The following is a 15,311-nucleotide window of genomic DNA, read 5'->3' as shown; positions in this document are numbered from 1 at the left end:
TTCTTGAATTATCTACTCCATTTCAGTTAGACTATAGCCATTCCTGCCTATTGCACTGCCCTCGGAGTTCTGTTGCCTTTTCCAATAATGGAGAACCCAAAGGAAGAGAAACAGATACTGAAAACACCAGCTGCTCCGTTCCAAAACCAAGCGCATGCTAAAGACATTTTCATGGGCCCAAAAATGCGCCCCATTCATCACTCCCGGAGAAAGGATGCACCAGCTAACGAGCGGGTTGAAAGCCAGAGAGGGTAAATAATTGTGACATGGCTGCTCTCGAAGACACTCCCCCCGTCCGCACTTGCGTGGATGCCTGGGGGTCTTTTTGTTCTTTAACCCTCATATTGGGTCTGGGACAACTGATTAAAGGTCCAGGACAGATGAGGCGCAGAAGCTCGTGTGATAAGCGCGCACAAAACATACAGCACGCTTCTTTTCATGTGTCCACTCTGACATAATTTTTCACATGTTGGAAATACAGATGATTTTAGCCTGGGTCCATCTAGTTTCCCAAATAACCTGTCTATTTGATAAATAACATAAATTAAATTAGACTAGACAAACAAATAGTTTTTTTTCTCTCCTCCTTTCAGTCTCTTGGCAAAAAGGAAAAAAAAAGGAAAAGAAAACATAATTCAGTGACTGCCTTGAGCCCCCGAGGAGCCGTGTGGTGGTGAAAGCTATGATTATAAACGTGTCTGCAATGTTAACCTTTAACATGGACCCAAGGTCCGTCCTTCCTTCCTCTGCTTGTAAGTTCTTTTTTAATTTCTTCACTATCATTTAGGTTACTAAGAGCTCATTCTCTCTGCAAACTCAGCAGGTAATATTGCATACTTAGCAGCACTCCTCATCAAGGCTCCCGCGGTGCAGTCTATCAGGAGCTCAGATCCAAAAGGCTTTACTCCTCCTGTCCCTCCTGCGGGTAAGGGAAACTGAGGCACAGAGACATGTAGTTATTCCAGCTGCCTAACTCAGATGAAAACCCTGATGCCCTACCAGGGTGCAGCCACTTTTGCATCTCATGCAAAGCCAAAACCCAACATCACCAATTCCGACTCTCAGCTGTAACTGCTAGGAGTTAGCCCAAGATACGATTAGAGGGGGAAAAAGCAGCCTGCAAAGTGGAAGGAGCTCTGCCTTCAGTCCAGGACAGCCCCACAGAGACTGCTTCTGCACAGGCTGAGAAGCAGCACCGCCCTGCCCCAGGGCTGTGCGCAGGACCCTCATTCCCACCCTGTCACACCTCTCTGCCTCCACCCTTAGTCAATCCCTCCTTCCCAGGTGGTCTGGCCAGCCCCAGACCCCTTCCAGCAGCAACAGGGGGGGGATTTTTCTCCCCGTTAGCACAGCAGCATCATCTCAGTGCCAGGAGGGGCAAGCTGAATCGATACTTGAAAATGAGAAGCCAAAGCTGAGTTAACGTGCCAGACGGGAGGTGGGGTCGGGGGCAGCCCTGGAAGAGCCGGCCAGAGAGACGAGATGGATGAGAGCGGGTCAGCGGCATGGGTGGGAACACAGGCGAGGGTCAGGCCCAAACCCACAGCTCTCGTCTCTGGTGGGAAGATGGAGTCTGGCACAATAAGCAGCAGCAGCAGCGTCTCAGCACGCGGTTCAACCCCCTCTGCTATTGAGATTTCAGCTCCTACAGGACTTGCCCCTGGCTCCTACCCCTGCCTCCCCAAAGCACAGCATGGAATGTACTCCCATGCGAGGAATTTCTGGGGTGCAATGCGGTGCTTACCAGCAGCAAACCCTGAACTCCTGAAAGGTCGTTGTGGGGGAAATGTTTACTCTGAACAGCAGTAGCCAGAAGTCTTCCCATTCTATGTATTTCAATTTATAAGCTTTTCAGGCCCAACAATATTTTTCTACTCTTGGCTCTGGAACAAGCAAAACATATTTTGAAGGGAAAATTCTGAAGGGAAAGCAAAACACATGCCATCGTTGTGGCTAAAATATGCTGAGGAGAGGCCAGCAAGACCCCTAGGACAAAGCCAACCCTCTGAAAGTGCTCTTTAAGCTACTAACTTTTAATGCAAAAATACAGCAATTATAGGTCTATGTAAAAATTTAATCCTTTGCAATGCCATAGAGCATGGAAAATATTAAGAATTTCCCCTTGAGTCAGAGTATAGTTTAAGCTTTAATCATTCTTCCTTCCCCTTTTGCTGGAGGAAGGGCGTTCTCTTGCTGCTCTCTAGTGGCAGGCATTATTAGCAAAATTAAAAGATGCTGAATTTTGCAGCTTCAAATGTTTTTGTCCAGTAAATCTATGCTGAATTAGTACAACTTACAAGTCAGTGCAAACACCGTGATAGAGAATTAACTGGATATTCCAATATCTTCTTTCAGTTATGTTGTTCTTCAAGAAACATCTGATAAGTGACCTTTCTTCCTTCATTCTCTTCCCTCAACCTCCTGTCCCAAATCCAGGTATACTAATTATTAGCATTGCTAGAATGAACTGAAATAAGCACACCTCAAGCCAACGATAAAGGAAGTTTTGTCTAGGAACTAACAAACTCCAAACTATTGAAGCAGTAAAAAGAAACATATTCTTAGGGCCAAGAATTTTATGCAAACCTAAGTGGCAGACTTGAGAATTTACACTCCAATAAACACGGGGGGGCGGTTTTTGTTGTATTCCAATATTTTTGCAGGTGTTCCTAGTGCAGGGCTTAGTTGTGGCTACAAAAGAAAAGCAGCAATAAAAAAAAAAGACAGAGCTAGACAAACATTTTGAACAAAAAACCCCATGTACCCACAACAGAGTGAAATCCTGTAAATTAATTTCAACTGCCTCCAAAATTAAAAACATGTTTTATTGTAAAATTGCACTCCAATTAGTACCATAATTCTTTATAAACATAATATACAGTAAAATATTTTACATGTAGCACACCAGGCATATGCTTATGATGTTACAAAATTTACAGTTCAGGATACTTCTCCGACAAGTCGGCAACCTAAGTATGTGACATCAAGTCCTAGAAAGATCTTTAGTCTTCCAGAGCAGGCCACTGTCTTACCACTATCTGGTCTCTACTTTAACACATTCAACATGTAATCAGAAATGCTGTATATCCTGCCTCAAGTTTCTTTCACACTATTTAAAATAGTTGTGAATGATGGTTCCTTCTTATCTAATTTCCTCATTCTAGAGAAGGCCTTTCGTTACTAGCTGTTCAGAAATGGATGATTTCTTGGATGAGCGCAGCTTGCATGAAAACAGAACGGATGATTTAAGAGAGTCTTCAGTTGGGCAAAACAACTTCCCCCCCAAAAGCAAACACCCCCCCCCCGACACATCTCCTTTTCCTATTTGTGAATAACGTCTGTTATTCACATTCTTCCCTCTCCACACACACACATTCATATGCACGTGTAAGAATATAAACAGTAATAAAAACTTGGAAAGCAATCCTTATACTGCCTCATAAAAGACTGGGACCTTTTTTCAAAGTATACATTGCAAATATAAATTAGAGCCTCTTAAAATCTCAAGCTAATAAATGCTGAACGTTAGAGAAAATAAGACCGAGGAAGCCATAGCTACCTTCGTACTGCAAGTGTAAACAACGTATGTCCTGCCATAGTTAACACTGCTTTCTTCTTACCCAAAACTGCAGAAATACCTCCTTCATCTGTGCTTTAAGCTAACTGCAGCATTTCTGTGTCATACCTGTCACATAAATGGTATTTTCAGAGGAATCTGATATCATTGAAACACGTGAGACTGTGTGAGGACAGTTCTACAGTAGTGTAAATTTCCTTAATGCTTGGGAAAAGACCAAGTTACTATTTCATTCCAGACCAAGCATGGATTTTGCGCTCTCAGTTGCCACGGAGCACTGAGAAAAAACAAAGGGGAATAAACAAGACCATTGCCTGGAAATTACTGGAACTTGTGAATTAAATGGCAGCACGAGAATGTATAGCAATGTGTTTACCTTCCTGATGATTGCTGGCAGATTTGCAAACCAAACCGCAACTGCCAAAGAGATGAGATACAACCTCTGGCCCTAAACACAAATATTCAGCTCTCCAAGTACTGGAATATGCTTCGGCTTTGACTCGTTTCCTCTGTGCTCTCTACCCTGGGCCGTTTGGCCAGAGATGTTATTGCTGCAGTAGGACCTCTTTTCTTCACCTACAGGGGAGGAGTAGGATACATTAGAATATACAAAAATCTAAGTTTAAATTTTGAATTATGAGAGAAATATTTGGTGTGAGAGCACATACTAGGAAATCATAGAGAATATTTAAAACAGCAATGCTCTTAAGTACCTGGCAGTGCTTAGTGTCTGTACGTTTGAATAATCTACACAATTGGCAGCACATTCCACACAAATCTTTACCTGAAGTTTTGATTTCTCCTTTGCCTCTGCACTCTTGTCTGGGGAAAGCGTATGAAAGACAAAATTCCTTGAATTTCGAGGTGCGTTTGGATTAAGATCTGACATTGCTGCTAGTTTCTGAAGGACACCTTTAGGTCTGTTCAAGAGAGACCCATTTTTTATCTGAAGAGAAAAAAATGCTGTGTTAAACCACTCACATGAACAAGACTGCCCTCTTAGTAGGTTACTCTTAATAGAAAAGACGACTCCCTACTAAATGTTACTCACTATCATACAAACCAGAAATGGCCAGAATCTAGGGTCAGCTGACTTTGCTGTGTTCTACATATGCAGTTTGGAAATGCCATTTTTCAGAACCATTACAAACCTGGATGTCACTGGCAGGTCTGAATGTTTCAAACGGGTTCCTGGGTAATAGTGTTGTGTCTTGTACCACTACTGCTGGGCTTGCTAGCAGAGACAAAGAGGAAAATGTCAGTTTCTGAAGTTCATTTGAAAAAATATAATTTTAAATCAAACTGAAGAACTTAGAATTGACGACAATAAATACTGCAGGGAAAAAAAGTCTGCATCAAATTATACATGCAACTGATAGATGACTCTGGGAATTAGTTCTATCAGTTAGAAGGGAAAATTTGTTTTTGAAACAGCTGTGCACACTTGGAGTCATGTTTTTGCCACAACCAAGGAAAACTTAAATTTCTTTTCACTACATTACATAGTTTTTCCTTAAGTCACAGATATTTGGAGAAACTGCTAGGCTGAATGCCACTGAATGTCTTCTACTCCGCGACTTAAAGGCAAGCAAATGAAGAATAAAAGACTAAAAGATGTAGAGGAATTTATTTCCACTCTACAACATTTTTTTCAAGAAGTAACATACTATTTTATTAAGTAAGTACACACAATTATCACAACCTTGCAGTCGCATATTTTCAATGCTTTTATACCTTTAGCTTTTCAAGTTCTGGAAGACATGAGCTCAGACTAGTGTAATAAAACTAGACACTGGAGTTTTCTGATCCGTGACATGCTTCACTGGAGACCACGAGTGATGACTGGAAGTTAAGCTTTCTTTCTCTTATTTGATTGTCACTGCAATAACAAGGAAGCTTACCTTTCTTCTGTAGGGACTTAGCAGTTACTTTTTTTGCTAGTTTCATGAACTGGCTGTCTTCACCGATTTCCTCCTCCTCCTCCTCCTGCTCTTTATTCTTTTCCTTCTGTAGCAGAGAAGACACTTTGTAAATTGAAAAAGTTCATATTAAGAATGAACATTTAATTCTGTATTTTAAGTAGACCAAGTCCTTTCATTATGTAAATTAAGTCTTTTTTATTTACTTTCTACTGTGAAAGTTTATTGCAATTTCTTAGATACTTTATCATCCTCGTTCTATTAATGAATGGCAAACCTGTAGTACCACATTCAGCTGACAAAGCTGACCTAATACTGAAACTTCTAAAACTTAAAGTTATGCTCCCAGCATAAGAGACTTATTCCAGCTTTGAAGCTGACTTGTTTCAGAACATAGTTGTTTTGCCGCTCCCTTCTGAATTAGTTTCTCTCTCTGTACAATACTTGAAGAGAAAGAGCAGAATTCATGATGGAAAACAAAGATACATTTATGAACGGTATTTTTTCCAGAGTTTAACTTGAGGAACTAACAATTTCACATCTAGCAATGGTATAGAGAAAGACTGAGCAAGATGCCTTTCTTGAGGCTAATTAATACCTGCTCACGAAGCCACTGTTCTCGTTCAAATCGCTCCTTCCTCCATTTCACTTCTGTCTCAAACTGTTCATTTTCATCATCATCATTATCTGAATCTCTCTGAAACAAGTCAATCTGTGAAGCATAATCTAGACAAATAAAAAAAATAATTAGCTATCAATTTTAAAAGAGACATAAAATATGCAGACTAGTAAAAAACCAAAAAACCTAAACCAAACAAAAAACAACCCCAAACCCAAAACAGACCCCTCCCAACCCAATGTATTTCTTCATTCTTTAAATAAAAAACTTTATTTACTTCTGAAGGACTACTGAGTGCTATTTCATACACACACACTCTCTTTCCAATCTTTCATCCCCATCTATTAACTATGGATCAGAAAGGCACCTATGTTTTTCCATCTGAATCTCCTCATTCTGCCAGGGCCATCACTATGCAGGTCACCATCAATGAGGTATCTCTCCTGGTACAAGCGTAACTGACGCTTGTCATCATCAAGCATTACCTTCCTATCAACACAGAAGAAAGGGAGGAGGTTAGTCCAGATTATATGCAAGAGCCATGACTTCACACACAAAAATACATACTAATACTGCCACTGACATGTGTAATTTCTGTATTTGATTTCCTAATTCCACTTCATTAGGGAGTTCCTCATCAATAATCTCTTCTTCATATTCGTTCAGGTCTTCACCATCATATTCATCCTCGCTTCCCACATCACTCCCTGAAAGCTCTGCCTCATCTTCCATGAAATCCTGCAGTTTTCTATAAAAGAACATTAAAAGAGTTCAGTTTGGTAGACCAATAATCATCACACAAACCTTCTGAAAGCAAGATTTATCTTTTGACATAAAATTAACACATATCCTAAATGAGAAATTATGATTTGCCTTTAATTTTTTAAAAGACTAAGTGATTTCAGTCAAAAAAATGTTGCATTGCTTTCATCATGGGCTTTTGACTTCCATCTATAATGGAAATTATAATGGAAATCCTCTACAGCCCACCTGCAACATAGTTAAACTCATGCAACGTAACAGCACCAAAGCAAAAAAACCCCAGCCAGAGCCAACGCTATATAAACATTAGCTACTAATGCTGGAGAGGGAATAGACTAAATTTCTAGTGCTGTCAATATTCTATTCTGTCTGGCAATTAAGATACAAAAAAGATGTACTTACAGTTTTTTCTTCAAGCCCTGTCTATGTCTGAGCAGTTCTTCTTCTTCATCGCTAATTTCTGCTTCTTCAGGATCACTGTCTCCACTTTTTTCATCCTGTCAAAGAGAAAGTTTTCAGAAATTAAGGAATTTCTGAAAGCAGACTGCTTTGTAATGACGGCTTCTGCTGTTCGTCAATCAGTAAACACAGACTAAAACACCACAGATTTTTCAGAGGATTTGCTACGCTAAGATGCTTTATCCAGTGTATTATAATATTAAGTGGACATTCTAAATGATCCAAACACTGCTCTTAGAGATGTTTCAGTAACTTGTTCTGGAAGTCACGATCCTTTGCATTGATGGTTATTAAGAACCTAAGTAGATAAATGGAGTTCTCATAGTCAGAATGCTGCAGCAGTTGCTTTGCTCCATCAGTTCTTACCTCTTCACTATCAAAGGCATTGTCGTCTGTTAAAAGCTGAAAATCACCAAGTTCTTCTTGCTCCTCCTCATCTTCCTCTTCCCTGTGGGAAAAGTGAATGAATGAAATGCATGTTTTCACTTCACCTCCAACGATGGCTTCTCAGTAATTTAAGGCAAGATTTCAACCATCATGTTAGCTGGTCTCAAGCAATTACCTGTGAGTGTTCAGAGAGCTACAGTCTCTCAACAGCATTTAGCTTTAGATGCCCAAGACCCCCATTAGCACTGACGTTTTAAGACCTCAGGTCTTCATTTGCAGAAACCATGGGGCAAGTATTAAGTCCTGAGTGTGTTTCCCTCTAAAATTCCTCTTGGATCTCCCCAACAATTCCCATTTGTTAAACCTCATTATCCTTTTGTCAGGCAGCCATACACCTTTCCAGTTTAACCAATGGAGAAAATGCTAGTATCCAACTTACATTTGGTTATGGTTCCTGTAGTTTGGCAACAGCCCAGAATAGACCCCAGAAGTCCTACACTCTAACAATCTTTTCTCAGTTTGATGAAAGTTCTTCAACACATCTTTCACTACCAGTGAAAGACAAAGAAGAATTTCCCTTCACAGTAGCTGTGGGAAACAGTATATGTTGCCAATTTAGAGAGTGATTGGTGAGCAATTTGCAATATTCCTCCCCTTCACCTCCAACACAGACCACACTTTTGCTTACAGCATTTTGAATTGACGTCGAACAAGAAAACACATTAAGAGTGAAACAACTACCACTATAAGCTTTTGTAAATTTTAGGAAGAATAATGCTAACCTGTCTGTGGGAAAGGAGCCTGAACAAAGTGCTAGAGCTTCTGCCATTGGATCTTCTATGTCACTGTCTTTTTCTGCCTTGGAAGATACTGAAGATGCCCATGTTGGAGAACCTGCTACAAAAAGTAGTAAGATGGCAACTTATTAGGCAGATGTATTTGTACTCTTAAAATGTCAGAGAACATCCTAGAAATGACAGTTAGCATGCTCCCACAAAGGCAACAAATTATTAGAGCTCTCTGAAGTCTTGGAAGTTCCACGTTCTGCATTAGTGCCCAGAACTAAAGGGTACCTTAGCGTAAAGCTTATAAATCGGGTAACCAGCAAAGCTGAAAACAGAATTCAGGACATACTCTGAGACACGAATTTTCCTGAGCAAAGATTGAGCAATTCTTCCATGTTCTGCTTTTTGTTGCTGCTAGCATTTGGCACGTGTTCAGCTTGACTGCTAAACTGTCCAGAACACAAGTCCAGTAATTCATCCATATTGGCATCCATTGCATTCTCATCCATACTAGCCAGAGTCAGCTGATGCTTTGAGGACTGGTATTTATTCCTGTGTTGTCCAACATTCAAGAACCTGAAAGAAAGTCTGTAGTTAGAAAAAAATCTTGCTGGTCTGTATGTCCTATTTCTGTTAAAGGGCACAAAATGTCATCCTTTACACCTATTACTTACCCATCTGCGTCAAGCAGCTGGCTCTGAGTGTCATCTTCCAGAGAAAATTGAAACTGTGACTCCCCAGCCCCTGGAAATAAACTCTTAGGCTCAGGAGAGGCATTATACAGGTCCTGGGAATCTTCTATGGGAAGAGAGGGCTCAGATGTCTTTCCTGAACTCTGGTCAAAGGAATGTAAAAATATACAAGTTATTTCTTTTGCAATCCTAGAAGTCAAAAGCAAGAATGGGATAAAACGTTTAAGCTATTTTAAAGGATTAACACCATGCAGGAGTCAACTATGTCCACACTGCTCTGATAAATCATAGGAGTTCACTGACATCAGATGTTGGGTAGCCCACGTAAGTATGCTTAAAAAAGTATTTACAATGTACATATTTTACATACCAAAACCAGATTATAGCATCTTTTCTTTGATGTTTTAGGATATAAGTTTCTATAACACCATTTTTATCCACTCCAATGTGGAGACATTTTAAACTCCAGGGACAGTTTGCTCTTCTGAAATCTTACTCATATAAAAGCATTTCGCTAGATGCCTTCTTCTGGTATTATTTTTTGGACAGATATGACACTCAGGATAAAATACATTTATTCACTACCCATTGTGTTAATATACAGTGGGACTAGGACTGAGAACCTTACCTTGGAAGCAGAGCTGATGAAGCTTGTTTTGAAAAAACCTGGGGAAGGTGACCTGAAACCTCCTGCCACAGATAAAAAGTTCCCTCCACGTGACATCTGTTTGTTGCAGGGCTGATAGGATGGAATCATGGAGCCGATCAACTCAAAGCTGCTGTTATGGCTATTCTCTTTTGCTAGTGTTGGTAGAGAAAATGAATCATCGTCCTCTGAAAAGAAAATAAGTATTTAAATACAGTGCTTACGGGGTTTTTTGGTGATCTAGTAAAACCCCAAGATACTATTTTGCAACACTAACACCTTGCTAAAAAATGCATTATCCTGTGCTTATGTTGGATTTCTTTCTTCACAGAGGATGCATATTGCACTTTATGACTGAATTTCATCTTGATTTCTAACTGTTTCTGTACTTTTTCCAGTATCATTCTGAACTTTATTTTCCTCTAGTTTTTTCAATCCCTCCCATTTCTTTCATCAGTCTAAACTTTCATAATTATACTGTACAACTATACAGGTGATGAAATAACAAAAATACTGAATACCAATCCCAAGTAGAAACTTCTACGTGTGCCATGTGAAAAAAATGCTAGCTACAATAGTAGTTCTACTTTACCTAATTTGGTAGGTCCTTTGTCTGCAGCTTCTTCCATTTCAAGTTTCTCATCAGGAAGAGAATATCTGCAATTCATTAAATAAAATGTATTTGCTAATATATACAAGATGAATTGCTATTGTCTGTCAAACCTAGTTGCAAAGAACAAGGTAACACACAAGAATACATCTAGTACACTTTGATTAAGAAACATATTATTCCACTAAACAACAATTACAGTCATTAAGTTTTTTTAAAGAAAATATATGAATTCACGTATAACTACTGGAACAAGACAGAAAAAACACTTATAAGAAATACTTTAAATCAAAGCATCTACAAATTTAAAATTGCTCAGGCACTGTTTTTAAAGCTTGGTTTATTTACCCCATTTTGGAGGAGCTGTCCTTAAAAAGCATCAATGTAGACTCTGTTGAAGATGGTTTGGGAACAGAATCACAGTGCACAGATTTCTCCAGCTTTTCTCCATCACTTGATTCTTTGTCAGTTTCTTTATCACCATCTTCAACGTGTTTCTCTTCTATATCTTCATTATCCTCCTCTGCTTCGCCAAGCAGAAATTCCACATTCTAAAAAACATCCCCAAACATAGCAGAGATATGGTGATCATTGCTTTGATCTCTCTACTTCCCTGCACACTTTTCAAGAAAACATTTTAACATATGGAGGATGAAGCTGCGTCACATTCACAGCTCTTACAAGCATCTAGTCCACTCTGAGACAACTGACATAGAGGTGCTTGAAACAGCCAAGCTATTCGGGTCCTTTTTAAAAACAGAAAGGCCATGGCAAACCCTACCCTGGATCAGGCAGGTGACCTCGGTTTGTCCCCTGCTAGCAAGGAGCCAAGAATATATAAGAAGAGAAAGAGGCACCAGAATCTATTTGGTTTTAATATTGTTTAGACAAATAAAGAAAATACGAATAAATTCAGTTTCAGACAATCCAAACCCCGAACATGTTAACTGTAGCAATATTTTAGCTTCTAGGAAGAATTCTTGGCAATTTCCCTAATATCAATAGTGTACAAAAGTCTCATTTCGTCGGGGAGAGGCAGCAGAATTGAGAAGCTGACTAGGTTATGTAAAAATGTTGTATACAGACCTCATGATTGCCTTCTTCCTCTTCCTCGGACTCATCTGTTAAGTCTTCTTCCTCCTCCTCCTCCTCCTCCTCCAACATGTCCTCATTATCCAGTTTAAACAATGCTTGCCGCTTTTGGCGTTCCTCAGTCCTGCGGAGTTTCATGGCCTCCTGGAGTTTAGCCTTCAGCGCTTGTAGCTTTTCACCTGGATAGAAATGAATAAATTAATATATTAGACGTAATACAGTGAATCCTTACCTTCACTGCCTTCAAGCATCCAATCTAATGTAACTATACACATAGAAAGGGAATTAAAAAATTACTTGTTTTTAAATGTCTTTATAAATTGATTTGCAAGTTATAAAAGTTAGAGCAGTTAGTGTCAATGAGGTCAATTTGGAGAGACCACACAACCTCCTGAATTATCAAGATTCCTCATTATCCATAAATGCCACCGGTGCAGCACTCTGAATAAGAATAGGGTCTGTCTCTCCACTGCGTCTTTTGGGATCAAGAGCATCCAATTGCCATGGGGAGATGTGCTACAGTACATGAAATAATTAAGAGCAGCTAAAAATAACGCGTGCCCATAGAACCAGCCAAATAATGTATTTCTTTTAATGGATACTACGGGAGAGTCACATTCCGCACATTTTTGTTGGCAAATACATGCAATTCTATTAGAAACTGCAGTATAGAAATAAGGAAGCATGAGCGATCTAATAAATGGTAATAGTTCACAAGAAGTCCAAGAGTTACATTCAGAGGGCTGATGTAAAACAGTGCAGATATGTTTACATAGATTTTGGTACAGATGGGGAGAAATCCAGATAACCAGTCGCAAAGATCTGACTGAGGCTGTTCTACGCTGGCCAGTGCTATTTGAGGTCTATCAAGATTCTTTTTTAAAAACGGGGCTATCCGTTAGAGGGAACATACATATTAGTTTTAGAGATGAAGATCCCTTCATCTGTATTTCATGGGGCAGCGTTGGGAAAGGGGGAAATGAGAGAGAAAAAAGACAAAGTGTTTTCCAATTCAACCATCATCACTTGTCCTCCCAAACCGACCTGGCTTTGTGTGGACTGTTTCATCCAGGCTCTCTGCAGCTAACACTGCCGGTACCACGTCTGCTTTCAGTTCCTCTTTTCCTTCAGATGTAGTCTCCTTACGAATAATGTTCATGTTTATGGTCCGTTCAACTTTGGATTTTGACGTTCGAAGAGTGTGCTTCAAGAAACGTGCTTTCAAGGCTTCTAATTCTTTAAATACATATTAATTAAGTTTCAAAATGCAAATTAAGTTAATTTGATAGCATTTAAAAGCACTGAGTGTTAAAGTTATAACAAGAGTAGGTCTTGAGAATTTTTTTTTCAAAGTTAGTTAGTTAAAAACTCTAAATCTTTTAATATTAAAATATTGGCAAAACCGTTCTGTTTGACTAATAAAACAATAAACCATTATGGAATATTTTTGTTTGACTAATAAACCAAAAAACCATTATGGAATATTTTTGCTGTAACTTGTACTTAATTGATATTAGCTAGTATTAAATTACCTTACCATTGACTATGATTTATCCACAAGACCTCAATTCACTTCCAGTCTAGCCTTCCAGCCACCAGGCATCTCTAAATTGCTGTTAACAGATATATCTAAAACCAGACTGATGGCTGACAAAAACACTGCTTCTTGGCAGAGGTCAGTTTCCTGCATGCACAGAAGTAGCATCCAATCCAGACATCCTCTTAGTATCTTCGAATACATAATAGATTTAATGGAATTATAAAATTGTTTAATCATCTGTAATCTTTCCCTGAAACAAGGTCAACTATTTAATATTGATGAATAGATGTTCAAATTCCAGCACCTAAAAGACATTCCAAACATTCTTGCTACAAAAGTAAATTTTTGCTTGCTATCCAGCCTTGCCTTTTACCAAAATCGGTGGTAAACAACTCTGGAACACAGGCCAGCTTTGTTTCCAGAAAATTACTGCATGCCTCGTTTTGAATCAATTTGCAAAAAGTGCCCCCATGTGCTTTAAGTACCGACATAATTCACTACAGCAAAACGGAAATGAATCATTCATCGTTAAACAGTTCTCACTGAGCATTCCTTCAAGCTTTCAAATATTAAGGACTCAGAACTTCCCTTATAAACATCAGGTGAAAGAAAATGGATACCAGCATTAAGCAAAGAATCTGTACTAGTAAGAGAACATGCCTGACTGTTCTATCACCTACACGTTTCTCAGAGATTTTTCCAGTTAAAGTCAGATTAACTCTGCTTACTTGGACAGATCTGACAGGATTACAATAATAAAAATGATACCTTCATTTGAATCAGATTCATCGAGGTTTATAAAGGATTCATTGCCAGAGCAGATTCTTGGCTTGATGGACAGGTCTATTCCCAGTTCACGAAGTTTATCCAACTTGGACTTCCTCACTTTTTCAGGTTGTGCCACCAATCCAGGCCCCACTTGTTGATTGCTTTTTTCACATTCTAAGTCTGGTGCTGTTTCATCTCTTTGCTCAAGGCCATCTCCTCCAGCTGCTAGAGGAATTTCATTCTCTTTTTGTTGACTACAATCAGTGCTGAGGAAGTGAGAGTGCTGTTGTTCTCCTGTATTATTATCAGTTGTTACAGTCCTAACTGTAGGAGAATCATCACTGTCCTGCCTGGGCTTTTCAGCACAGTCTTCTGTCAAGTTCTTCCCTACATCAGCAAGAGGTTTGTTCACAGCAGTATCAACATCTCTGCCAAGGCTTGTTTCTGGTTCATTAGCCGCTGATTGATCACCTCCGATTCGCCCATCACTGCAATCCGTGTTCAAGTTCTGAGTGTCTGCAGATTCTTCATTTAGGGATAGCTGGTATTTAGTGGACCTAATGAAGGCAGAAAGAACTGTATCACCCATGGCTATTGTGGAAGGGGAGAAGAGGCTGAAAACAAACTCAGAGAGAAAGAAATCATTTTCTAAGTATTGTCATTAACGTGTAGGAAGAGGTGAAGGACAGAAGTCTGGAAAACTTCATTTTGAGGAGATAAGGAAGCTGAAGTGTCATGTAAAGAGTTTGTACTAGTTAGTTACATTATCACAGTGTAAAATTCCTGAGAGATTTTGTGACAACAGTAGCTTAAGTATTTTACTACACACTTCTCAAAAGAAGAAATAGTCCAAGCAAAATGTCGTGGTCCAGTCTAAACCACATTAAAGTAACTTTGCATGAGCATGTTACTTCATCTGGAGTTACTACTAGGCCCTGATTACTTCAATAGTACGACTGTGTCAAGAGTGCAGCATTGCCTTACGTTAACAGTGACACACTCCTAATTTCCAGGTGTTCATGGCATTAAAGGACCCTAAGAAAGTTTAAGAAAACTTTCCAGTCAAAGCAACAGCTAAAATTAAACCAGAAACAGGATGTAACTGTACACAGAGCAGGTGGGTACATCATACAATGCCTATAGCATGCAAAAGTCTGGTTATCCTCAAAATTTATGAAAAAATACGAGGAAGGTGTAAGTCCTTACTTCAGCAATGCCATGGCATTTCCTTGACATACTGGTCGAGGTCTACGCTTGAAGAAGTCATGAATGCTTTTGGTCTCAGGCACATGATATGGGAGAGACACAGACGATTCTACCAGAGAAAGGAGGTGAAGAAAATTTAAAAAGTCATCCGAGGCATTTATTTGATATCCGAAATTCAAAGAAGCTTGACAAGTATTTTGCAGCAAAGACATCTGACCAGGCAGAAACAGCACAGTTTAAACTTGAATA

General features: G+C 39.3%; 1 protein-coding gene across 1 annotated transcript in view; it reads right to left on the bottom strand.

The window, feature by feature from the left end:
- Window positions 1-3,606: 3,606 nt before the first annotated feature.
- Window positions 3,607-15,311, bottom strand: part of CLSPN (claspin) — a 17,065-nt gene continuing 5,360 nt past the window's right edge. The window contains exons 7-25 of the mRNA XM_009328245.1: window positions 15,063-15,171; window positions 13,857-14,413; window positions 12,593-12,784; window positions 11,543-11,727; window positions 10,805-11,007; window positions 10,439-10,503; window positions 9,829-10,034; window positions 9,183-9,343; window positions 8,858-9,084; window positions 8,506-8,617; window positions 7,703-7,784; window positions 7,280-7,374; window positions 6,699-6,863; window positions 6,483-6,604; window positions 6,095-6,222; window positions 5,479-5,584; window positions 4,729-4,811; window positions 4,362-4,523; window positions 3,607-4,153 (exon numbers count right to left, since the gene is read on the bottom strand). Of these exons, the coding sequence (XP_009326520.1) occupies window positions 4,040-4,153; window positions 4,362-4,523; window positions 4,729-4,811; window positions 5,479-5,584; window positions 6,095-6,222; window positions 6,483-6,604; window positions 6,699-6,863; window positions 7,280-7,374; window positions 7,703-7,784; window positions 8,506-8,617; window positions 8,858-9,084; window positions 9,183-9,343; window positions 9,829-10,034; window positions 10,439-10,503; window positions 10,805-11,007; window positions 11,543-11,727; window positions 12,593-12,784; window positions 13,857-14,413; window positions 15,063-15,171 (3,074 nt within the window). The 3' untranslated portion in view covers window positions 3,607-4,039. The remainder of the gene's footprint in view (window positions 4,154-4,361; window positions 4,524-4,728; window positions 4,812-5,478; window positions 5,585-6,094; window positions 6,223-6,482; window positions 6,605-6,698; window positions 6,864-7,279; window positions 7,375-7,702; window positions 7,785-8,505; window positions 8,618-8,857; window positions 9,085-9,182; window positions 9,344-9,828; window positions 10,035-10,438; window positions 10,504-10,804; window positions 11,008-11,542; window positions 11,728-12,592; window positions 12,785-13,856; window positions 14,414-15,062; window positions 15,172-15,311) is intronic.

Source organism: Pygoscelis adeliae, unplaced genomic scaffold, assembly GCF_000699105.1.
Source record: "Pygoscelis adeliae isolate BGI_AS28 unplaced genomic scaffold, ASM69910v1 Scaffold387, whole genome shotgun sequence".
NCBI classification, from domain to species: domain Eukaryota; kingdom Metazoa; phylum Chordata; class Aves; order Sphenisciformes; family Spheniscidae; genus Pygoscelis; species Pygoscelis adeliae.
The sequence above is the reverse complement of the archived record's forward strand: the minus strand, read 5'-3'. Positions and strand labels throughout refer to the sequence as shown.